The sequence below is a fragment of the Netta rufina genome (assembly GCF_964035555.1).
Source record: "Netta rufina genome assembly, chromosome: Z".
Lineage (NCBI taxonomy): Eukaryota > Metazoa > Chordata > Aves > Anseriformes > Anatidae > Netta > Netta rufina.
Window position 1 is genome coordinate 15,316,756 of NC_140126.1, and position 27,036 is coordinate 15,343,791.

At 38.3% G+C, this 27,036-nt stretch overlaps 1 protein-coding gene across 1 annotated transcript; it reads right to left on the reverse strand.

Moving 5' to 3' along the window:
• Nucleotides 1-894: 894 nt before the first annotated feature.
• On the reverse strand, nucleotides 895-27,036 carry IL6ST (interleukin 6 cytokine family signal transducer). Its single transcript, XM_084305416.1, has 16 exons — nucleotides 26,904-27,036; nucleotides 19,792-19,872; nucleotides 18,328-18,639; nucleotides 16,432-16,564; nucleotides 15,559-15,719; nucleotides 15,065-15,216; nucleotides 14,822-14,981; nucleotides 12,067-12,149; nucleotides 10,700-10,919; nucleotides 9,478-9,654; nucleotides 8,702-8,803; nucleotides 8,001-8,147; nucleotides 6,705-6,845; nucleotides 5,654-5,750; nucleotides 4,543-4,624; nucleotides 895-3,770 (listed from the first exon to the last, which is right to left on the reverse strand). The coding sequence occupies exons 2-16, from the start codon at nucleotides 19,856-19,858 to the stop codon at nucleotides 3,045-3,047; spliced, it is 2,760 nt and encodes a 919-aa protein (XP_084161542.1). The 5' UTR covers nucleotides 19,859-19,872; nucleotides 26,904-27,036; the 3' UTR covers nucleotides 895-3,044.

Consider the following 27,036-nt stretch of genomic DNA (forward strand, 5'->3'; position numbering starts at 1 on the left):
AATAAATATATATGCTTTTATTGTGAATGCAGAAGTTAGTTAGCCTTGCACTTAAAAGCATCTTCAAGGGTGAAGAAATACTTTACTTTTACTAGCCACCCCTCTCTGCTAGAGAGCCAACAAGCTTTTCACAATTAGCCTCCCACACCCTGCTGTAAAATTCCAGTCCAGGTAATCAAAATGGGCATGAAAGCATCAATAGCAGAGTGTAATTTTATTTTGCTAATGCCTTTATTTTGTGAAGTGCACCATAGTTACTGGGGTGAGGGTAATTATGATGCTAGGGCCAAGTTCAGAAAATTTCAGTGGATTGTTAAAACACATTACATATGCTCTAAAACCTGTGTGCAACTCTTTGATGCAACTAGATTGTTGTGATGCTAAGTACAAAATCAAGTTAAATGCTGAACGCTGTACAACACTGCATTTTGGCACAGCGGTTTACGAACAAGTTGTAAGCCTCTTACTTAGATTTACTGTGGCTTCCATAAGCTGCTCACCCACAGGCATCCCATTTAGTCTTTACTATTTTAGCCCTAGCTACAAGCACAAGATGGAAAGACAGAACAAATATATATGCTAGATAGAAGCCTTCCCAGTATATACTCCTGCACAATTCTGTGACTTTATTACCACTGATCCATAAACAATGACAAAAGTAAGAGTCCAGAAGTGACAGGACAAAGCTCTTGTTAGCACAGATCCCCTAAAAAGGTGAAATCTTTTCAAAGTTGAACTTTGGAAATAGTTCATGATTAACAGCAACTGAGAACAAAATGCCTTCCCTTTACACAACAGAAAGGAGAATAGTAACTTTAACTTAAGTTGTCCCTCAAACATGACATATGCTACCAAAAGTTAGTATTACTGGATCAGAAATATAAGATTATCAGCTTTTTCTTTTTTTTTTTTTTTTTTTAATATCCAGGACTTTTAGGACTTTGAAGAAATGTTCAACCTTAGCAGCCAGATCGTGGCCAGAAACTTGTGACCCATACCATTTCATCAATTAGCAGAGGGTGGATTAGATAGCACGTGGCTTGCAGGACAGTTGTAATAAGCATGCACACTGCTCACCAGAAACTTTCCCTTTTACTTGTGATTTCTACAGTCACTATGAAGTTTGCATAGAGAAGACATACCCATCCCCCAGTAAACTCACTGCTGTTATTTTCTAAGAGGAATGTATTCTGACAACAGAAAGCTCCTTCTGAAAAAAACAGATATGTCCTCTATTGTCTTGTGAGAGTGTAGTTTTCATCATGTCCTTGCTCTCTGGGGAAGAGGTTGAAGGTGCTGAGGGAAGATAGGGGGAAGTCTGGTTTGAAAAAAGGTATAGTTACAGTAACCTGCAACACAGCATTTGTTTTAAAAAGCATCCGGATATGAAAAATACTGTTAGGAGAAAGGAACTGCAGAACACTGAATAAGACAGTAAAGATTCAGCATTTTTCTTGTTTTGTTTTTGAGCAGTACAGACTTCAACTGACAATCTTTTGAGTTTACTCTAGCACTGAGTTCCTTCATATCAGAAGCAAAAGACACATGAAAAATATACCTGTCCTTCAAGGGCCATTACCAAGTGCTTTGCACAACAGCAGCACCACACATCACAAAAAGTTTCAGGAGGTCTCAGTTCTTTTGCTGAAGGAGAAATAAAACCCTTGTTTTATTCTCACAACACAGCATGTAGTGTTTTGAATCAAGGTTTTATTAGTGTCAGATCAGAAAAGCTGACTAGGCTGAGTCAAGGTAAAAAAAAAATAAATCTGCAAGTGTCATAAGATTTCATCACTTGGGAAGAGGTTAATTTTAATGCAGTTATATGTACCTTCTAAATAAAATACAGAATAGAAGTGAGACATAAGAAAAAAGAATTTTAGCCACCACAAACATTGTGGCTCATGCTAGATAATAGATACACATAGTCATGAACTTGAAAGTTCAGGGTATAGTTTTTTCTTTTTTTTTTTTCCCTGAGCACTTCAATGACTTCAGTGCTTCTTTTTACTACGTTCAGTTTCAAGGAGGTCCCGTGGTGTTAGCAGTAAAGTTATAGCACACTAGTCATTGTAGTCATTCAGGAAGATCCCCTGACATCCCCTTTCTCCTAAGTAGTTATAAAAACTTTGAAAAGTTTTAGCTCATTACTTGCCTCTCAAGCTAGGCACTGCAAAGGTGCACTTATTATATACAAAGGCTATTAATATGACCAAAGTGGTGTGGTATAATCAGACAGTGTTTTGGGTACAAAAGCTTTAAATAAGTAATTATCTGTGTTTTCATCCAGATTTTTAACTTTTAAACATGAAAACTGAATTGCTGTGCATCAAGTTGCAAGGCACATTCTTAGGCCAAATTATTGTATAGTTCATGTGCACACATCTAAATATATGCATAATATCAATTATTACAGTAACACTCAGTCAAGCAATAAGGGCATTTTGTTACTTGCAAACCATCAAAAGTTCTATGCAATTACTAAATGTGGATGCATGATTTGCACACCGAGTCTGACAAGCTGGAAACCGTGACACTGGGCCACATCAAAAGTCAGAGTCAATCAAGCTACTGAAAAGTGTATGACATAGTATTTTTCCCCACATTGGAATACTAAACTTCGGTCTCATTTAAGTACAAATATGCTCCAAACAACCAAAGCTGGCTTCTTAGGCTTGTATACTGTTGCAAATCAACGTATTTCTTCTAGGTCTGTTGGCCGATGTGATTAACTGAAACTTGCTGTTTTCAATCATGTGTAAATTTGATGTGACAAGACACAAAAAGCACTGTAGCACAAAGGCTCGTTCAGCTATTCAGACAAATATGATTTCATGTAGTGCATAAAAGTAAGTCTCCAGAAGGTCTGGAATGCAAATTTTCCACAGAAACACAGTCCTTACTGTATTTTGTCAAATTATTCTTCACCTAATTTTAATATTTCTATCTGCATTCAGATAAAAATACCTAGCTTAATTCATCAGAAACACAGGAAGAAGTGTGAACAGGCACTAATGAAGGCCTAATGCAGCCAGTCTCTTCTCTCACTGAGGCATATAACCCCCTTGTCTCACAGTCTGTGGGAGATAACTTTTTGGCATTTCATCAACTGACGGTGGGTTTCCTTCTACTGTTTCATATCTTACAGTTTGTCCTTCAGTACTTGTCTGTAAAACATCTGACAGAGCAGCTTCCTGGGTACTTTTCTCTAGACCAAGACCCAGAGGCTCTGAACTCTGCCCTGAGATCTGCAATTGTGCAAATCCAGCGAGATCCTCCTCATTAGCAGGAATAATCTGCTTTGGTATTTCAAAGCAAGGCCTGTCAGTGTTGTTTTCATCCTGACCACAATTTTGTTTAAAATACTGCTGCCTCAGTGTTGTACTGTCACTCCCTCCACCATGATCCTCTGATCTCTCTTCTGAATCTAGCAGTGGCTGAGTAGATTCAGACCTTGAGAAGACTTGCACAGGCGTTTGGTCTCTGTAGCCATTGAGCACTACTGTCGAATACTGTACAGTGCTTGAAGTGTTTTGTGTAGTTTCACCTTCATCGCTGTCAGAGACGCTTTGCCTAGGAGAAGACATACAGGAGGATCCTCCAATACCACTGCTGTGCCCTTCTGAAGTACTCTTTTCCTTTTTAAGCAAATCAAAAGGCTTTAGATCTTGTTCTGAGAAAGACTTCTTGTCATCAGCTTCTATTTCTACGACGCTTACATCTGTAAAGCTGCCTTCTGGGTACATCTGATCTTTAGAATTAAAGTTGTGCTGAAAAAAAGAGAGGGATGTTGCCTAAGAGGAAGGTTAAGTTAAAACAAAACATTAAGTATCTGAATATTTGTTCTGTTAATTTCATCTAGATTCTCCACGCAGTTTGCCTTCTCATTAAGTGTGGCAATATCTCCCAAGTATGTTAACAAAGTAAAAGCTATAGCTTTGTTTCACTACAAAATGTGCTCTAATTTTACTTACTCTGAGAAACTGTAAACAGAAAGCCATTCACTGTGCAGCACAGAACATTTTGTACTGAGGCCATACATACTACTCCCAACAGCATATTCAGAGCCAAACAAGAAGTTAGCCACAATTTATCGAACATAATTTATCCACCTCACATGGGGCATAAATTCTGCTGCCACTCACCTCATCCATCTTCAGATCTTTCTCTCATGCACCACTTAACTGTACAAACAAGTCACTTAAAGGTTTTACAAATCACAAATGCTGTTTACTTAATATTGATTTCCTGTGAATGAGTCAAACAATCAGGCCTTGACACTTCAAACTAGTAAACTGAATGTAATTTGTACTGCTAAAGCCATCTCTGTACTGTGAGTTTATGCCCAAGAACCACATATTTCTAACTCAGTAACTGATACAACAAAGTCTTCTAGCCATATCATACTGTCGTGAAACTTAATATCCAGTTTTCCCCTTTCCCCAGAAATCTGTGTGTGTGAGAAGGGAGAAGACTCCCTCTGTTAGTTCATTAGAGACCTTATGGATTAGGAAAATAAAGATGCTGAGAGGTGAGTATTACCTTAGCTGGAACTTGAGGTGACCACTGAGCAATGTTGCTCTTGGATGGATCAGGGACATTAGGCCAAATATGCTTTTTAATTCTGCAGAGGATTAAAAACAAGATTACAAGATGCACTTCTCGAATTCCTATACTGATAAGTTTTGTGTAATCCAGGACACTGGGCCCTGGCACAGGATCTTTGCAAGACTATATTTTCCAACAGAAGTACTTCCTGCCCTTCCTTGTGTCTTCGCAAGAAGCTGTATTACTGAGAAAAACAAGGCGCTGCACTTGCAGCTCTCCCACACAATGTAGCCATAAAACATGGCAAACAAATGTTAAGAGGTAGTAAGGGATGTTGCAAGATGGACTTCAAGAGAAGCGCATTAAAATCTTATCTTAGAAGCAGTGGGGAGATCAGAAGGAACAGGGCAGAAAGTGATCTCTAAGCAGAAATAAAAGGCAGTTGACTGGGGACATGTAAAAGGCACTGCTCTTTGCCAGGATAAACACTTCAGCAATAAGCTCTCAGCTAAAGACACAGACAAGAACCTTGGGATGGAAGGAGCAGGAGAAAGACAGAATGTTTTCCTGCAGGTAGTAAATACGAACCAAGTATAACTGAGGTTATACAAGGCAGAAAAATAAGATACCTACCAATTATTTACTTGCTGCAGTGCTTAAAGTTTTCAAATACCATAACTGAATAACTCAAATACAAAACATTCTTCTGTCATCTTCGAAGGATGACAACCATCACTCTCCTTTTATAAGATTACTCAGAAAACAGACAGTATACTGCCATCAAAACCTAACAAACTTAATCCTAACCAAGACCAGCAAGAAATTTCCTTGCAGGATCAATCCATAGGACTTTAGATCTCAGTGCTAATCATTAACAGTAAGAAATGTAATCAGTATCAAAAAAGCCCCCCCCTTTTTTTTTTTTTTTTTTTTAAGAAAATGAGCATGTTTATCATCAATGCATATGTGTTTTACTTTCTTTTCCAATCTAACTGCAGAACATTTACTTAATGATTATTGCCAAGTCTCATGCCAAAAAAAATACTACAAGCAGAAGAGAGAAGCAATACTATGAGCAAAAGAGATAAGCTTCATTTATACTTACAAGTCACGTTTGTTGAAGCAAAACAGTACTCCAAGGAGTACAATCAACAGGAATGCTAGGCACACAGGTACAACTATAGCTTCAATTTCTCCTCTCCCTAGAAAAATAAACAAAGAAGTTATAACCCTCTGGTATTTGTATGTCAGTACTTCAATGCCACTCAGCAGCAGCATACGTTCCCATAGATACAGGGAGAATCTGAAACTGGACACATGCAGCTCAAGACCCACCTTCAAAAGAACTTTTTCACTGTATGAAAATAGTCTGTTGGTAAACACAAAAAACTCTGTTCAACCAATCTAATGCCTTGCATCTGTAAGAACTGCAGATTGCTTTGGAAGCTGTATATAATTTTTATCCAGGCAGATATGACACCAAAATGAATGCATCTGTGGTCCAGGTGTTTCAGTGGCCTACCAGATGCCATATCAACATCACAGCCAGATGACTAATGCAAGCAAAGTCACTAGTTGTCTGCCTGTTTATTCTGTATATGAAAATATCCTCTCCCCACAAACACTTAAAGACTGCAGTATTGGTATGCATTCCTTCTTAAATGATATGAACATTTAAAGTAAACCTTACAGAATGCTTAGGGAACATAGAGGAAAAAAAAATACCTAAAAAAAGTGCTTTCCACAGCAAAATTCAGTTAATGTTGCTACACTTACCATTACAAACAGGAAGCTTTCTAAAGCTGTACACTCAAATTTAACGCTTTGCAGATCTTCATTGCACAGGAAACACATCCCAAGCCAGCGTGTTTGCCAACATGAAAACCATTCAGGAAATGTGCAGAGGACAGTTAGAATCCCTTGTCCTCTGTACAATCAAGAAGAATCCTGACTGAACATCCTGGACAAATACCTCTTGGTGCTTGAGACAGACTATCTGAATACCATGTCTTGCTGCATGTGAATACAGGAGTGTAATAGATGCGTTTTCTTTTAAAATAATGTTACCGCCCTCTGATATCAGATCCTAAATGGAGCCTTGCTACACTGTTGCAACATTACTTCCTACTTCTATTAGTTTTGCCACTCTTCCTTACCAAATTTCTGTGTAGTAAATGTAAAATCAGGACCACTCCTGCCTCCTTCATCTGTGTATGCCATCATCCGCACAGTATACAGCGTGTCACTGGTTAGAGAAGAGAGGGTATACTCTGTCTTGGAAGGATCCACTGACACAGCTGAAGGAAGGAAAGAGACAGTTTTCTGTAGTAGCTTATTAGTTCTCCACAAACACAGTAGCATTAAGACATCACATTTTAAGAAATACAAGATGGTTTGAGAAGTATGAGTGGCTGCATGGAAAATACAGGCATAGAAAGGCTACAAACTTGTATAAGGAATGCCGAGATTCACTTGTTTCAGTTCAAGTGCTTGAATTAATTTAGTCTTTCTTGATGATAGTTCATGCATGGATTTACTGTTTTTCAGAAAGTTGCTACAAAATAAACTGATAGTAAAGGAGGCTAAAAGGTCTCTAATAGACAGGATACATGGCTATCTAAAAAACACTAGTTAGTAACTCAAAGTGTCATGGTTAACTATAAATGAGAAGTAGGATAAGCGTAAGTAACTTGCCCTGCTAGCTTAAGCAGATCTCAAAAATAAACTTTTGATAGCATCAACTACCAATTTATGCCTGGAGGTCATAAGAAGAACTAGAGAGCACTTCAAAATACGTTTTATACATCAGCAATATCTTAACCTAAAACTCCAAAAACATTAAACTATTTTTATTTTAAAAGGCTTTATCTTACTTAAATGCAGACAACTCCTTCACAGCTTGAACAACATAGCTTCATCTTCACAGAATCCCAGGCTGGCAGGGACCTCTGGGCCCATCTGGCCCAACCCCTGCCCAAGCAGGGACACCCAGAGCAGGCTGCCCACGGCCACGTCCAGATGGCTTTTGGAGATCTCCAAGGAGGAGACCCCACAGCCTGTCTGGGCAGCCTGTGCCAGGGCTCCCTCACCCGCACAGCACAGAAGTGCTGTCTGAAGTTTAGACAACCTCCTGTGTTCCAGTTTGTGCCCATCTTTCTATGCATCCACCTTGTCCTGTATTTAGATTGACAGATGGGATCAGAATAATTGCCAATCAGCTCTTAGAAACCAGACTCAGTACCCTGTAACACAGACTGAACGCTGAACGTTCTTAATTCTTTACTTGGGAATTTCCTATTCACAATGTAGGAGAAGCATGTATAAGGTATCAGCTTTATATCAAAGACTGTTAAACACACTTGAGTCTGTATCTTGTTTTTCTGGAGTATGTATTATAAAGAAAAAAGATCAAGTACTTCAATGCCACAAAGCATATCTTTGCTTTCTGTTACCTGTTTCATTTCCATCGATAGTTTTGTAAAATATTGTGTAACTTCTGATAAATCCATTTTGCTCATCCACTGTGAGATGGTTCCATGTCAGAACAGCTTCAGCTTTTCCTACTTTTTTTGTCTGAACAGTTGGTCCTTTTGAAGGACCTGTAGTGGGAGATGAAGATTAGTTTGTTTCTCTCACACAGAAGCAGTGTATTGATGAGCACTGAACTGTCATTTCATAAAAACTTCAGTGAAACAGCTGGACTAACTCATTTAACAAAATTATTTTCAGGCAGTACAGCAACTTCAAAGATACTTTAAAAGAGAAACTGCTAGAAAAATATATGAAAACTGGTAATCAGCAGATCACATCACATGAAATCTTCAACTGAAGCTAATTAGTCTCAACTTCATACTTAAAATCTAAAATAAATCAGCATAGAAATATTACCATACCAATAATGTAACAAAATCCCATGCAAAATTATCCAATGAAAGTTGGAAAAGGGAAAAATTTCTCTACAGACATGTTTAACTACTTTCAATATTGTATACTAGCAGAGCAGATGTTAATGGAAGGAACAAAACCAGCTATGTTAAATGACCTTTATGTGTAGGACCACTTTTTATTATGCAGTCCACCTGTACACAAAGCCCTCATTATTTTAGCCAAGACAGCTGCTTAATGTGCTCCAAGGTGACAGTTTTGTACTTACGATCCTGCTGAAGATAAGCCTTCACAGACTGTCCACTTCCCTGACCATCAGCATATAGAGGGTACACAGTTATCAAGTAGCACTTGAATGGCTTTATATCACCTAATAAAAGGAATTACAAAATATGTTGTTTCAAAGAATCAAGTTCCTCACCATCCATCTCATTTACTTCAGATGCTGGGTGCTGGCTGTTTTGTTAGATGCATTTACACCTAATGCTGTTGACTTCACCCCCCTCCAAGAGCTCATTGATGTGTTACTCCAAAAAAGTAACAAAAGGAACAAAGTGGTTCAATAAAGTAATAATCAGACTTCAAAGAAGTCTTTGGCTTTTTTCCTTATTTATTTAACATAAGAAATCTTTATCTGTCTGCAACAACGAACCTCAAAATTATAGATTTGAGCTACTGATTATAATCTGAAAAGAATCAAAGCTGATCAAGTTTCATTGTTTGAACTGAAATATGGATGAGAAAATCTGATTTTGAAGGAACTCAGCCTCTTCACTATTTTAATAATTCCCAAGAATGACAACAAAACTCAGATAAAAACCTTGCTGTTAAATAACATGAATTTCAAAATGCAAGATTAGTTTTATGTTTGGCAAAAACACAGACTTTTTTATGCACTCATAATAAAGTAAGAGTAAGCCTCAGCATTATGTCAGATTCCTATCCTATAAAAAAAATCTAGTTAGCATAAAGATATTCTTCCTTTTGAGAATATTCATTAGATTCTTAGTGTTTTACATATTTGCAAGCTTGTGAGTTAAGTACCTTTTAAGTATGTTCCTTGAATATTTCCTGGTTCATTCTGCCATTCCCTGATGCAGTCTGAGCTGTTGGACAGCAGACACCATTCAATCACGTATTTAAGAACATTACTGTTAGGAGCAGTCCACCCTACCCATAGTTTGCCATCTTTAGGTAGTGTTCTAATATTCTTCACAGGAGCTGGGATGAAAGAAAATAGAAGAGTTAAAATGTTGGCACTTCTTCCACTAGGTATTCATAATAGCAGCTTATTTTGTCAGATGTGCATAATTTTGATTATTGCGATGGCAACAATTTAACAGAAACTAAGAAAATGTGAAAGCCATTTTCTTAAATTTGAAAGCTTACATATGAATTTGTATCAGAGATCCAAATTACCAAATGCTAGGCTATTCAAAAACCATAAGTGATACTACATTTAACAGAAGCTGCATAAGTTGTCTGTTTCAGTGTGAAATCAAACTTTTAGACATTCATTCTAATCCTGAACATGTTCACGTAGCTTATCAAGTTGTTCTGGATGAAATGCTGTTCTTTTTAAAACATACCCTTAGTTAGCTCACCTAATAGCTTTAGAATTTGTGACTCTCACTTAGCATTTATACTAAATGCATCACACCTCTCAGTATTTTTATTTTTGCTACCTGTCCTGATAATGTTTGGATTGTCTAAGAGGCTAGATTCGTCAGATGTTGCAAATCAGGAGAAATCAGTCTGTAGTTACTACTACTGCACAATAAAAGGAACATGATAAAAGAACACTAAGGTAACAGTGTAAGCAGAGGACAGAGCACCCAAGTAAGATATTGGAATTGTTGGAGGGTAATACTGGGACAAGAGAAGAAAGCAGGAGAGAAAAAAAATCTCAGAAGGCAGAAGAACAATGACCAACTTCCCCCACCCTTTTATTTTTAAAAAAGGACATAAAAATATCTGCTATGCTAAGAAAAATATAATAGGGAATACAGTGCTCTAGGAATCTAAAGGAACAGCGAAATAGCACACAAAGCTTCAAATAAATCCATAAATACAGAAGTCTGCATGCTCCTCAACATACAAGTGGTGACATAATTAAAAGGAATAAGAGTGGAGATTCATTCAACAGTGTAATTGTGTTTGAATAAAAAGTGTAATTTTACAACACTTAAAATTTCTTCTAAGAAAAGCCATGCAGATGCTATTATTCCACGCATTTGTAAATTAGGGACATTACTAGGACACGAACCTTTTGAATTACTTGTTGGGATAAGCAGAACCGATGGAGGGGATGCACCAACTCTGTTGTGGGCAATCACAGTCACTTCGTAAGTTCTGTTCAACAGCATTAATGTAAGGCTGGTTGTATTAACGTTGTACTTCCATGGCGGAAGGAAGGGAGGTGATTTAGCTCTGACAGTCACTTCATACCGCAAGATTACTCCATTTGCTTCAAATGGCTCCAGTGCCTGTCAGAAACGCATCTTTTATTAGACTGATACTGAACAAAAGTGACTTAAACTTCACTGTCTTTGAAGCATAGTTTAAAAGTCTAAGAGGAAGACAGATTATGTAGCTTAAACAGCTGCAAATGTAAGAAAACTGCATATGAGTTTAGAGTTCATTTCTGTAAAAGTCTCCAGAACTATTTCTTGTTTAAAACCTCATTTTCTTACAACCCTATACGGTAGTCTAGCAAATGTTCTATCAAGATTGTAGACTATGTGTGGAAGAAGCCTACACTTTGTGCAATTTCACAACACAATGACACCAAAAGAATCTCAACCCTCATAGCCTGGGTTGAGCCTAAATGCAACACAGCACAATTTTCTTTTATTACACATGCAAGAATATTCATATCTGTATTATCTGTAACAGTTTTCTGGGAACATAAAATTGATCAACAGGGCAAGCTTTAGTAAAAGTTTTCCAATTCTAAGCTAATAGTTTCAGAGTGGCATGTGACATGAGTTTCATCAGAAAACGGTCACTACACAGGTAACTTCACCCAAGCCTTCAACAAGTAATACTTCACAAATCATGGGAAAATAATAAAAGACAGATAGGTCAAATGCGACAAAATTCACAGACCAGAAGAAATCAGGAAATGGGGACTGATATAACTGCATTCACTTTTTCAGCTTCGGATTTTTCAGTCAACTAGCCAGTGATCTACTGCATGCAAACACACAGAACCGTATTTCATAGCTCTGGTCTCCGGAATGCCTCTACACTTAATGGATTTTGCAGCTGGAGGATTCTTGTACAGTCAGTGTTACAAACGTTTTAGCATACATCAGAAAGCATAAAGAGTGTTCACTTTGTTCAAGGGCGCTTCCAATTCCACAGACTCCTTACGGACAGCAAGTGGCAAACTTGAAAGGGGATTCTGTACATTCTGCATTACAGACTTCTGTCAATTAACTCATGGCTTTTATAAGTATACAAAAAGTACACATGTAAGCAGTTATTAAAAATTAAAGTCACTTTTTGCATCACTAAGACATGTTTTATCACAGTCATCTAGGAAAGTTTGTTGAGGTAATTTTTTTCCCCCACTTAAACTCATGTTTTTAAAAGAATGCTGAATTTATGCAGTTTATCACATTGCTTTACCTTCCACATCAGATGTATAGTCCAAGAAGCTGGTGAAGAAGATGCATCAAAGATTCTCCATATGGATGGCCCTTTAGATGGTTCTGATGAAAGAAACAGTGCTTAAGAGTAGAGACATTTTTTCTTATCTGTTTGAATTCATCATTTGACTATCATTACTTGCATGCTGTTTTTCTTTTTTAAGACATATACAAAAATTGCTTCCTTATTTCCCTGGAAGGAAACAATGCTTGGTATGTTAAATGGAACATCTCTATGGAAAGATTTCCTGATGGGATGAACAAAACACCCGTTCTGCTCTAATGCACAATATCAAAGCAACTGAGCACCACCATGCTGAGCATCAGTGATAACACGTTGAATTTGGCAGCACCAAGGATGGTCAAATCTACATTGTGCAGCACAGCACTGTGCTTCTTTATACTGCTGTTCTTGCTATGGTCTGTAACCCTACCCCTCAACACGAAGTCACCTAAAAATGAAAACAGCAGAAGAGTTAATGAGGAAGCCGGTAATAAGGTTCCTAAATTTCCCAAACAGTTTATTCTAAAAAGGGTATCAGAACTACAGTACTTTTGCACAACACTACAATACTGTTTGGTGTCAGTACTGTAAAGATTCAAGTGGTATTTCCACTGCAAACTTCAAAATAAAATGAATTAATTATTGTGCATGAAGCAAAAAAAATAAAGAAGGCCAATTCTTTGCAAGGGCTTTAACCATAACAAAAAGAAAGATGATCTTAAAAATGTATTTATATTTATAATCTTGCTAGACTGTGTTTTCCATAGGAATTCTTTTGTGTTTTTAACATTAAACACAAAGAGGCATGGCATTTTTACATCTAAATAGCAATGGCAAGACCAGGGAGTATGTCTTGTCTCTTATGCTTTACAACAGAGTGGAAAAGCTGGGAATTGAGGCCAAGTGAGCTCTTAATCTCATTTGAGTACATACCTGTGATTCATATGAAGCAGATGCAGTTGTACATCTCACCTAATAGAGGTCACAAATGCAACATGACCTGCCTCATTTTCCTTCCCTATTATAACACCTTGGTTCTGAGACTAAAATAAGACATTGATACTTGATCACTTATGGCATTATTCTTGCAGAGCAAGTCAGCACAGCAGAACAGCAATGCAATCTAATAAGCAGGATGTCCTGAAATCCTCATTGCTCTGGTTGAGATAGTAACCACAGAACATATGCCTCTTCCACTCCGCGGAAAGCAGAAACAATGTCATTAGGAAATGAAAAGAAGTGGTTAGAACATTGAAAGAATATTTTTATAATACCTTTCCAAGGGAAAATAAGTTTTGAGTAAAGCTGAAGTAATGTTTTACTGAATGAAGTAATTTTGTACACAAATTCCATTTTGCTTAAATAAGTAGGTTATATCTACACTCATTCTTTTTGCTACAATATAAGAAAAAAATCAAAACACTTCTTTACTGGGAGCTCTATTAGGATAAATAAGAAAGGACTTCTGACCCAGCATAATATTGAGCTCTAAGCACAGGGTGGTGCTTTGACAGCAAAATCCTTTAGTGGTTTAACTCTGTTTAGAGATAGATGCACTGAAACATTACACAGTACAGACTGTTAATAAGAAGGTGCCTTGGAATGCACTAAGGAACAGATGGAATACTGCAGAAAGGAGACCAAGAAGAGTGCAAGTAGGAAAGGCTAAAGCATATTTGGAAAAAAAAAAAAAAAAAAAAAAAAAAAGAGTAATGCTGAATGAAGACTTGCTCCACAAAGCACTGGAAGCTGACCCTTGACTGAGGCTTTTCAACAGCTTTTTTTTTTTTTTTTTTTTTTTTTTTTTTTTTAACTATGGCTGTGAACTTAAAGCTCTGCCCAGCAGTTCACTTTCACTACATCCTAACCTATCTTCTGTATATGTTAGTTGTGAAGTGATTGGTGTATATATGAAGTTGTACACATCCTGCTCACAAGTCCTTTTGCACAACACTAAACATGATCTAAACAATGCACTCAAAGAGCTGCTGCTGGCAAAGAGTACATGTATTCTGTATTAAGTCATGATAGCAGCAATTCAGTGTTTTTTTTTTTTTTTTTTTTTTTTTTTTGCAAAGGGACAGTATACGTGAAGTCCACACCTGTAACATGACAAACCCAGTGACCATCATCAATAATTTTTATGACTATGTATAGACAAAGTAAAACCATTTTCCACACAGGCTCAGTCTTGTGGAAAGTCAGTGATTTATATATGGTGTTTTCTCAATACCTCGCACATTAATGGATGAGCGGTGAGACTCTTAGAAACTGGAGGCAGAATATTGTAAACCAATGGGTGCAAGACATCAGAAAACCAGTCTGTAGGTAATAATGTGACAAGCAAGAAAGCATTGCAGATACAGAACGTCTCAGGAAAAGTAAGAGTGAAATAAGAGTGTTTTACTTAGATGCTTTGGTGAACAAGAGACTGTACTTCCATATGCATATTTTTTCATATCAGTGCTTTAAAGAAAAATCTCTAGATCATACTTAGTGATGTTGGTTTGCCTAATACTTTATCTGATGGCTTCCTAAACCCTGGATTGCTTAAAAACTAAGGCACTCTTTGCCTACTGAAAACTTTCATACATATAGGATAGCTTCTGTTGCAGTCACATGTATAATCAAGCAGTTCAAATGATGATGCACAATTTCAGTTGGCTATTGTCAAACCGCTCAGCACGCAGGCATTTTGGAAGTCTGGGACCAAGTTTCATACATTACTTACTATCTTCAGTTGTGACTCCTGTTTTTTCTTCACTCCAGTCACTCCAATAGCCTACTCCATCTTCCTTCATGCATCGAATTGAAAAGACATACTCTGTGTAAGGTCTGAGACCTTGAACACTGAATGAAGTTCTTGGTGAAGCTGTATCCTCAGAAGGAACCTGTAAGAGAAGATTGTAAAGGCACTAATCACAAAAAGTTCAGGTTATAGCAAAAGAGTAGCAGAAGACATTACTTGTGTTACCTGCATCCAGTTCGTTTCATTAACGATCCTATAGCGAATATTGAATTTCAGTTTCATCACAGCTGTTGAAATCCGGTTCTCCCAGGAAAGCTTCAGAACAGTAGGTAGTATTCCCGAGTTGACGGATAAGTTATGTGGAGACAGTGGTTTGACTAGAAGAGAAGTTAGAGTCAACTATGCAGCTGCATTGTTTTTCCATGCATCTAGCAGTTGGCACGCTGTGCTGCAACACTGCCAGGAAGGCCTTTCATGAGCACAAATGTCTGCTATTTCACACTCATGTCTAAAGCAGACTACTTAAGAACTCAGTCTGAACAGTGATCAAATCTCTCAACTTCTATAAATTTTGTCCAGCACAGTTCAAGTTGTAGTGTCAACAACACTCTGGAAATGTTAATTTTTATAGTGAATAAAATTGCATATCAATTCAGTAATATGCACAGGAGCAGCAGTCCTACACACTACTAAAACTGTATTAAGAGGTATATAGTTACCAATCTCAATGGGATCAAAAACAAGACGATCAGATTCATTCTTCCCAAGAGCATTTGCCACTTCTACCCAGACCTCTAGGTTAACAAAGAACTGAACATCAGAAATGGTACAGGAATTATTTGCATCTTTTGGTATGCAGTCAGGAAAGTTCTCTCGTGGCCTGAATAACAAAAAATGCAACAAAGAAGTAAGTTTGGTTTCCTTTATAGAATGTTTGTTTTCTAGCTACCCATACTTTCTACCATAGTCATTACCAAAACACTGTAGAGGAACAAGAGGAGACAGGAAGTTGTTGGCAGTTATTCCTGTTTCCAGAGAGGGGCATTAATTCTGCATAATCTTAAACGACCAAAGACCATTTAAAGAGTTTTAAAAATACATCAGTTTGATTTTATATGAGCAAAACTTTTGCTGACAGCTTCACATTAGAATTAGATTGTGAACAAACTACTGAGTACTTAAGAAATACAGAGCAAACACCACTTCACAAAACCCAGTGACTGTATGTTGGTTTCTTCACTTGCTTAGAATGGGATAGAACCATGATCACAAAAATCAAAATATTTGGGGTCCAGCCAGATCATGATTAGGTGTACCGTATTCTAACCACGCTACGCATGTGTTTGAAGAATGGAAAAATTGAGATGGCTGTTACTGTAAAATAGATATAGTAACCAAATTTCAAGTCCTTCTTTTAATTACTTTGGATGTGAACTTCTTTAACTCTTCCCTCCCTCCCAAAATGGGCAGCAATGTTTCAGAAAACTGGATTTAAAAACGTTTTCCAAAGTATTAAAGAATTACAAGGAAGTTTGGCTTAGCTTACAAACATTCTTCAGAATGATTAAAATATTCTATAGAGAGCTACTTACCACCTGTATTTCAACTTAAAATGCGTGTCCAGGAATGTATGCCTTCCAGGGTTCCACGTACAAGTCATAGGATACGTGAGTTTTGACTGCTGATGCACAATACAACTTAAATTCGTGGGCTTCTCTGGGGGCACTGTACAGAAAAGTTAGTGATAATTAACTGATGTACAATTTTCTATTCAGTAAGAATCATGAGACATGTCCCATTACAGCAATTTCAGCAAGCATCAGAAGTACTTTTAGTTACATACATTTTTAAATGAGGGGGGTAAAAAGCACTAGAGACCATCCAGCAGCAGAAGTCAGTAAGTTTAACCAGCTGCTCTGAGAAACAGTAGGCAGTCAGTATAAGAAACAAGCACCTGACAAAGTAAGAAACAGCACAGAAAGGTACTGGCCATCTCTTACCTACTGTACTAAATCTATTTTAATTCATGGTGGAGGAGGAGAAATGCTACTGACCAGCACAGCTGCAACAGCATATACTGACTTTGTCAACAACCTGATATGTGAAGCAGTTGTGATAGCTCTACTCCCTTACCCCATTTACAGGGGAGGGATGGTTTAGACAAACATCTACAGGAGGGATAAGGGAACGTCATCAATACACTTGAGCATGTAAGAAACTTTCAGACAGCAACTGAACTTTTTTTTCCTTCTTAAAGTCAAATCATATCATACAAAGATAGCACTGAGTTTGTTTTCAGCTTTTAGGATAATCACTCTTTACATCAGTGTAATATAAAGCATCTTATTTCTTTTCAAGCAGAAAATCCTATTTTAAACAGAACTACCAACTTATGAACATGTTCATAGCTTTGTTCCTAAACACCTGTACTGTTCTGAAACATGCTGCTCACTTCTAATAGCATTTTAATTGATAGAATGAAAACAGCAGCTGTAACAACAAGTGCACCTCAAGATTCACATGTGAATTACAATTGTAGAACACTATCTGTACTGTCATTTAAGTTTCCATAGGATATTCTACATATTCACCTTTCCATGTACTGTCTGTCCCATCTTTTCTGAGAATAAATTTACTCATCAGAAGTTGAAATAACTTCTTCTATGAAATCGTTCTGTAACTCATGATAGAGCCACATGAGTTTGAATGGTAAACCCAAAGCTTCTTCATATAAATCAGACAGTAATTGCAATGCCTTTTACCAACATTAGGAGGCAACGTATTTCACCAGCTATTTATACTCAGGAAGGACACATTTATCACTTTATGAACTGTCCACCAATTAAGCAGTAATATATTGAGTCATTCGTATTACACCTTCTCAAGACCTCAGTCTTGACTCAAGGAGCACTTGCTCAGAGTTATGTAAAAACTATTCTGCTTGGAAAAAGAAAGTTTATAAATTGTTAGAGGTATTTTTCTATATATAAGTGTTGAATAATCCAAATAGCATGTTTCCTTCTTAAGGCAGTTCAGTTTTCATTTAGTGGTACAGATGGACTAGATATTTTTAAGTCTGCTAATGAAGGAAACAGTAATCTTATAATTCTATTATGAAACTAGGATTTATGACCTTATTGTATTTCCTTGCACAGCAGGAAGAGCCAAGGAAAGTTTGATTTCTTTCCTAGGATCTTTTTCAGCTAAGTTCAAACCTTCTTTACGAAACTTAAGTCTTCTTGCTTCAACATTTTTCTCTTAAATAGTCCAGAGTATTCTCTATTTTTTGGAATATTTTATTTTGTGCATATTCACCGGCTTTGATGACATACTATTTGACAGCATATTTATGCAATTATGCAGGAGCTAAGGAAATGAAAAAGAACATCTCAAGATGTACACAGTTTCGTTTTCATTCCCTTACCTGTTTCTCAAAGAACTTTTTTAGTGTTTAAACCAGAATAAAGCTCAAGAAAATCAGTACTTACAGCCTAATGTAACTGTAATTCCATAAATGTTCTGCTCAATCTGTCCATCTGCTAGAACGTTGCATGTCAGAGGAGTAGCTAGTGAAGAAGTGTCATTAAATGTGACACTGGAAACTGTTCTGTTTATTTCACGGTATTGTTCTCTAGGTACCACTTTATTTTTAATTTTCCAGATAATTTGATTAGCATATATATTGCCAAAGTCAAGACAACTCTCATTCAAAATGCATAATGCTGTGAAATTGGAACCAAGGGCCAATACAGGAGACTCTGGGATGATGTGACCACATGACTGTACAAGTCCACCTGAAACTGGAAGAAAAAAGACAACACCATCTTTTTAAAAAAGCAGAGCATTCCACAATAATTGCTGGTACAAAATTAGTGTACTATTGACAATATTACAAAATATGCCTAAGCAGGAAATTACTTACTTGACTGTTACAAAACTGCAGTGTGTTAGTGGATCACGAAGTATACATTTAAGGGACAAAACCAACGTAATGTTCCCTAGGCATTGCAAAAACATTTTATGAAGCCAGTAAAGCTCGACTAATAACCAAGGGTCTTTAGAGAAAGTGAGAATAGAGTCAAGGACTGAATGTGTATCTTGAAGGGGGAAGTAACTGAGGTTACTCTTGCAGCTAATTTACTGTTGAGAAAGTTAACAAAATACTGACATATACACCTTTGTTGTGGAAGACTAGTTTTAGAAAAACCACATGCAAACAGTTAAACACTTCAGTCATCCACTTCAGAATCTTCAATACGTATATTGTAAGAGTACTGGGGAATTAGGGCCAACTCTCTGTATTTGGTAGTAATCTTTTTACAAAGAAACATCAACACAATGATTAAATTGTGAAGACTGCTACTAAGGCATGCAAACATCAGCAGACTGAAATGTTGCCTTGATTCAATAGCCATACTAAACAGCTTCAGGATGATCGTTTCCTATACAAGTGAAGTTGCCCATGGCTCCACCTTGATTAAAACACTAATTCATTGGAAGCTTATTCCTTTAACAGCTGTTGAGTCTGACCAAGTTAGGTTTTCATTGAAATATCATTTAGCATATGCAAAATTAAATCATATAATATTGCTTCAAAGTTTTTTTTTATTTTTTTAATTTTTATTAAAGAAATCACACTGTAAGACCAAATTCACCACTGCAGTCTGCTACAGTGACTAGTTCCAGTGATGTCAGTGGAAACAAAGCAACCTGTCACTGATCAAAGTCGGCTTCACTAGCTCTGTACAATTCTGTAGGAATGGAAGCAGAGGTGAGTATTGGTTTAACACTGCATTACCTTACCATAAGGTTAACAACATAGCATGGGTCTCTTAATTGTACTATACCTTATTTTATGCCCCACAGTTATCTAGACAAAAAGCAGGTAAGTGCTTCAAGCATCCATTTAAAGACTTTCTACAGGTCTCTCATATGTAGAACAGAAGCCTTACCTCCAAGGGAACAAATATTCCAAAACAAGTATAAGCAACGGGCCACCCAGTTCCACCCAGAAAACATGCTGCACAGAATTCCTGTAATAGACAAAGATTTTTTTTCCATTTCAGCTATTAGTCTTCACTTCAGATCACTAACAGATTCAAATTTCTATTTGTTATATGACATTTTCTCAGGTATGCTATTTTTCCCCTGACAATCTCTTTTCGGTCTGGAAAAAGAATGGGCTTTTTTTTTTTTTCCATTTTACTTACAGCTGTAACAAATTCCAGTGTCTGTTTAAGACAAATGATGCAGTTGAAAGTCTCTTAAGTTACAAATTTAAGAAATGCATCATCTTAAGTCTTTCACGTCATGCATGAAAACAAAATTCACTGGTATTTCTATAAAAGGTTAGCAATTAAAACAGTGTAAAACCATTGCTCAGGTTTTAAAACAGTTCTAAGAATTCGATTATGATTACCATGCTACCTCGCTTTTAAAGGCACCAATATAAGCACTTTACATAAGGTTCAGATGAGACATTTTAAAATTTCTTAAATATAAATTTTTTAAAATTTAAATTTATTTTAAATTTAAAAAATTTTAAATTTATTTTAAATTTTAAAAAATTTAAATTCAATTAAAAAAATTCTTAAATTTTAAAATGTCTCAAAATTTAAAGAAAATTTTAGAACAGAATTGACTGTTACGAGACCAAAAAGAAACTGCAGCTTATGACAGAAAACACTCCTTGCTTTTGACTGCATGTAGTTTATAATGATGACGAAGATGCAAAGCACATTTCATACAGGTCACGCTAAGATTAGATTGGAAAAGTCATTTAAGCACCAATGTATCAATATCAAGCTAGAATCACGTTCCTTAGGTATATGCATATCTAAGCTTTTTGACTTGAAAACAAAGGTAAATAATATAATATAAAGAAAATTGATTTTCACATGAATCCTAAACCAACGACACAACAAACGTCAATCTCAAAACATTACAGCAGTGCCTTTTTAGGGCTCACCAACATAGGTGTTTTTCAGTTTGGACTAAACAGCTAGAGGCATTTAGTAGAATTCTTCTTGCATCCATACTTCAGAGTTCATTACTCAAAGCCCACAAAGATTTACTACAGAAAAATTTTATATTAGGAATATTGCTGATTAGAAGACTCCTCAATTAGGTTAACAAGCACTTACACCTGTCATTATAGATTTATTTACTAAATGACAGTACTGTTATCTATAATCGGACTTTGTTTCAATGAATTAATTTTTTTTTTTTTTTAATAATATGCTCTTGCTGGACTAGGTATGACAATCATTACAGTGTGCACTTAGTCACATGGTCTGAATTTTTGGGTTGCCAGGCATTGGACTCAATGATCCTTGTGGGTCCCCTCCAACCCAGGATATTCTATGATTTTATGATAGTTTAAGGTCAATACAGCTTTAGATAAATTAATCGCAAGTATACAGTAAGAGCTAAATCAATTGACCCCTGCTAACTACAGATATAACACCTTCACATAATATTCACACATTCCTTTCTGCATTTTAAAATCCCAACTGGTTTCATAAATTTAAGTAAATCCACACAGTGAACAAGACCAACACCAGAGAATTTGGTTTAGGTCCTAAGCTCTATTTCAGTGTCTTGACTTACTCTAATATTTATCAGAAATACCACCTTCTACCTTGTTGAAGCTTGCTGCAATCTAAGCGTAGACCTTACAATTTGCTATTTTAAGCAAGATTCATTTAAACCTATTAAACTTGAACAATGTGGTGCAGGATTTGAAGCTCCTGAGAATCCTGAGGCCAGATATAAACTGGGTGGAAAGAAGAGAGCAGCTTCATTTTCCTGCTAATTGCCCAAAGCTGCAGAACAATAGCAGATGCAAATTCTATGCTGAAGAAAGAAGAGTGAAGCAGAGGTAAAAAGGCAGAAAGGAAAAAAAATACACAACATAGCATTTCTCTCCCAGAAAAAAAAAAACAACAAAAACAACACACAAAAAAAAAAAAAAAAAAAAAAAAAACATTCGCCACTATGATTGGTGCCACATTAGAGCAGCTGCACTGTCACCTAAGCTAAGTATTGCATCATTACAAACTTACTGGTTTTCTTATCAATAATGACTTATTTCAGGCTAGACGATAAATCCACAGAGCTAATCAAAAAACTCTAAATCATATTGTCACGTGAAGTATGGCAGAGGTTTATCAGAAAATGGAACATAGCCTGAATCACTTGAAGGAACACAAGAGCTAACACTTAAAAAGCAAAAAAACAACTCAGAAACAATAGCAGAGTATCAAACCTTTGCTAAGGTGTAATATTTCTGAATGAAAAGAATATCAGATGAAGTCATCTTTTTAAATAAATGCCATTTCTACATGCTTCAACTGTTTTCCTGCCTTAGTTGAACTGATTTACAGATGAGAAGCCTGAGGTCCAATTCTCTACTAGTTTGCACTTTCGAGAACTTAGTTTCTGTTCTAAGGGAGCACAAAAGAAATAAAAATCTTACACAGTTTAAAGTACTATTTCACTGTACTCAGCTCCTGAAAGGCAATAAAACTGAGACTCCATCACCTGCAATGGAAAAATTAACTGAAAACCCCCCTTGCTGGCACTAGCAGATGTGACTATAGCTTCAAAAAAAAAATAAAAAATCAAACCACAGTTCAGCATATATCTGCTGTTAGCTTCTTTTGATGTAGCTTATTTTTTCCCCCTACTGATCAATGCAGCTACAAGATTTAAGGCGCAGACCTCTGAATCCACAAATGGGCTGTTGCAATGTCTTCTAATGTGTGCTATTTTTTTTTTTTTTTGAAAACAAAACAAAACAATACAACAAAAAACCTTAGTTCCTCTAGCTTTTATGAGATTGATTCTTAAGGGAAATTTAATTCTTAAGGGAAATTTAACTCTAGAAGAAAGAGCCAGAGTTACACTAAGCACTTCCATCCATGCTGCCTAGAAGAAAGTTGTAAAAGAAATGGCGGAGCCAATACCTAACAAAACAAGCAGCCATACTTTAGATCAGAGCATGGAAGAAATTTCTATGGAAACTTGTGTTTTCTAATATAAGCATATGAAGATTTGATGGCACAGAACCCTGCTTGTAAGCTATACCAAAGCTTTACAAGTCAGTGCCATCATTCCAGAGAAATGCTGCTGAACACCAATTGTTCACTGTCAACGACTAAGTCAGACAAGTTGCAAGTCTGGACAAAAGAAAACTCGTTAGTCCCAGCAATTACACAATACAGCCAGAAATGTTCTGTTTTACAAACCAGTGCAGGTTATTTGGAATCTAAGGTAAAAGTTCAAGCTGATGCTGAACTAACATTGACAAAGATAGTCATTTCAGAAGCTTTTTTTTTTTTTTAAAAAAAAAAAAAAACAGAAACAACACGGAAACAGAACAACAGAAACAACAATTTATCTAGACTATGCACTTGTTGTGGACCACTAAGTACATTTTTTTCTAGCCAAGCCTAGTTAGGTACAATGCTAAGTAAAAGGAAAGATACAAAAAAACCCAAACTGCTGTTGGAAGTTTGTCAGGCTACTTTCAAGGCTGGGTCTGCCAAAGTGGCAAGGGATCAAAGTCTGTCAAAATACTACACAGTAAAAACAACACGATCAATTTAGAACTACTACTAGTGACAGTCCTTAACTCTCAGAATATGTTACCTTCCAGAGGAAAAAAACTCTGTTAAAATGCTGAGATTACTTCAGTAAATAAAGATGTGTGAAACACGTATGCCATGAGATCAGCCAATTTAAACTCTCATACAGTACTTGTTATTTTTCACATCCTGCTTCCATTTTGATAGGAACTCACTAAGCCTTTTCACCTGCATCTTTAAACCAATGCTTCAGACAGTGCTCTGTGGAAACCTAGAAACACCCCTGAAGTCAAGAAATATAGGCATAAAGTAACAACAGCATTCTGTTATCACAGGTTTGTGGTAAATCAGTTTCTAAAGAAATTCATACATTCATACAAAAGGGATGGCTCTAGTTATCCCAAGTAATAGAGCACTTGTGATTTTTATCTTATTTCATAAATCACGAAAACAACACCCAAATGAATACAGGTTGTGTGTCATATGATGAGCTATCCCTTTCTGGATCAGAAATGTAACATCTAGTGACCTAAAAATGACAGTTTCAGTTAAACTGCAGCAAAATGGAATTTTCTTGCCAGCAAAGCCAGCTTGCAAATCAGGGAGCAGAGACAATACCAGGACCATCACAGGAAGGAGTTAGGTCTAGGTAAGGCTCACCACCAGGTCAATCAAAAAAGCCTAAAGGTTGCTGGCAAACAGACTTCTGAAATTTCCTCAAAATAAACATTAAAAGCCAAGCTTGCAGCTTCAAGTGGTAATTTCTCAGCCAGAGCCACATAACTCAGGTAGATCAAGCAAGAAAACGGTACATACGAGTGACATGGCAAATAGCTGCTACTGTTTGAGGCTTTGTAACAAGCCAAGAATACTTAGAACTGATCCAAAAGCTGTATCTATCCTAAAGTAATTTTGATTACTCAAGCTGTAACTGCTTTCTAATCAAGAGCTTTTCATCCGCAAGCTTCCTTCCTTCCTCCAAGCTTACTTCCTTCTTGGAAATATTTATGAGACTCAAAGACATTTTCAAAGACAATCACTTGAAAATCTTGCATAACCTTACATACACTGAACATTCTGAAATTCACCTTCATATTGAAGATACCTATATGCAAACAATATAGAGTAACCACCTCTCAGGATGGCAAAATCATTTAGCTTGGCAGGGACCTCTGGGCCCATCTGGTCCAACCCCTGCCCAAGCAGGGACACCCAGAGCAGGCTGCCCAGGGCCATGTCCAGCTGGCTTTTGGAGATCCCCAAGGAGGAGACCCCACAGCCTGTCTGGGCAGCCTGTGCCAGGGCTCCCTCACCTGCACAGTGAAGAACAGTGAAGTCTGAACCTGATGTTCAGATGGAACCTCCTGTTTGAGCCCACGTTTGAGCCCACGCCTCTTGTCTTGGCACTGGTGGGGCAGAGGAAAGAGACTGGCTCAGTCTGTTTTGCATCCTCCCTTCAGGTATTAATGCACATTCACAGAATCACAGAATGGTTTGGGTTGGAAGGGAACTTAAAGACCATCTAAGTCCAACCTCCTGCCATGGGCAGGGACACCTCTCCCCAGACCAGGTTGCTCAAAGCCCCATCCAACTTGGCCTTGACCACCTCCAAGGATGGGGCATCCACAGCTTCTCTCAGCAAACTGTTTCACTGCCTGACCACCCTCACAGTAAATAATTTCTTCTTTGTATCTAATCTAAACTTACCCTCTTTTAGCTTAAGAGTCATTACTTCTTGTCCTATCACCCCATCTCCTGACAGAGAGACCCTCCCCAGCTTTCCTGTAGTCCCCTTTCGGTAGTGGGAAGCTGCTGTAAGGTTTCCCCGGAGCCTTCTCTTCTCCAGGCTGAACAGCCCCACCTCCCTCTGCCTGTCTTCACAGGAAGGTGCTCCAGCTCTCAGAGCACCCTCATGGTCCTCCTCTGGAGTTGCTCTAGGATGTCCATGAAACACTGATGAGATTCCCCAGAACATCCTCCAGGCTGAACAGTCCCAACTCACTCAGCCTCTCCTCATGGGACAGATGCTCCAGGCCCTTCACTGGACTCTCTCCAGTATGTCCAGGTCTCTCTTGGACTGGGGAACCCAGAAAGGGACACAGCACCCACGTGTGCCCTCACCAGTGCTGAGGAGAACGAAGGATCACCTCCCTCAGCCTGCTGGCAGCACCCTGCCCGATACAATCCACTGTCAACAGTCAGTAAAGGTCCACTTTTTTTCCCTAGTCCTCCTTTTGTCACCAATGTACTTACAGAAGCATTTAGCCTCTATCTATAAGCCCTGTCTTGACATCCCTGGCCAAATTCAATTCCATTTGAGCTTTAGCCTTCCTAACACCCTGACGCTTAAACAGTATCTCTGTATTCCTCCCAGGTTCCCCAACCTTCCTTCCGCTCTCTATATGCCTCCTTATGATGTCTGAGTTTTGCCAGGAACTCCTTGTTAATCCACACAGGCCTCCTGTCATTTTTGCTTGACTTCCTCTTTATTGGAATGCACCGCTCTTAAGCTTGGAGAAGGTGATCCTTGAGTACTAATCAGCCTTCTCGGGCCCCTCTTCCCTCTAGGGCCTTATCCAAAGCCATTTTTCCATGCAGATCCTTAAAGAGGCCAAAGTCTACCCTCTTGAAGTCCAGGTGGGGAGCTTGCTTTTCGCCCTCCTTCCTGACCCAAGGATCCTGAACGTCACCATCTCACGGCCAGTGTGGCCAAGGCTGCCTTTGACCTTCACGCTCCCAACAGGCTCCTCACTGCTGAGGAGCATGAGGTCCATGGGGCACTTCTTGGCTCCTCTAGCACTTGAAGAAAGAGGTTATTACCACCACCAGCAAGAAATCCAGGAGGTTTGTGGAGTGCATGCCCCGCTGTGCTGTCCCTCTCTCACTTTCCTACAGCAACACACCAACGCTCAGACTATTAAGTTTGTTAAATTCAGAAAATTAATTGATTTCAGCAGATTCCTCAGCAAGTAGCAACATTTAGGAAGAGAAGTGCAATTACTTTCATGTTCTGTAAGGGGCAGAGAGGATTAAAAAAAAAAAACAAAACACAACATATTTTGACTCCCCAACGCGTTTGACCCTTTCCCTTTGCAGACCTTTAATTCCTCCCCTCCCGGGCGGCCGTCGGTCGGGCTGCCCAGCGGCAGAACCATCCCGCCACACCGGCAGGCTGCCCTTTCGGAGGCACCTCAGCAGCAACAAACAGACAGACAGACAGACAGACAGACAGACGGCCCCAAACGAGGGCTGTGCCCGCCGGTCTCCTTCTGGGGCTCCCTGAGGCGATCCGGACCGGGGGGGGGAGGGGGGGCTCCCTCCCCTCCGCTGCCCTCCCAGCCGCTCTCCTTTGTGCCTCCCCCCGTCACCGCAGACCCTCCGCGTTGCGGCCCCGTTGTGTGGGTGCCCCCCCCCCCTTTCCCCTCTTTTCCCCTTTTTCCCCTTTTTTTTTCCCCCCTTCCCTTCCCAGCCGTTACCTGCCGCCGGCCGCCGCCGCCCCGCCGCGCGCCCCTAAATAACGGCCCGGCCGCGCGCCGGCATCGCCCCGCCGCCCGTTACGCGGCGCGCGCGCGCGGGGCCCCGCCGCCCCGCTCCGCTCCGCTGTGTGCG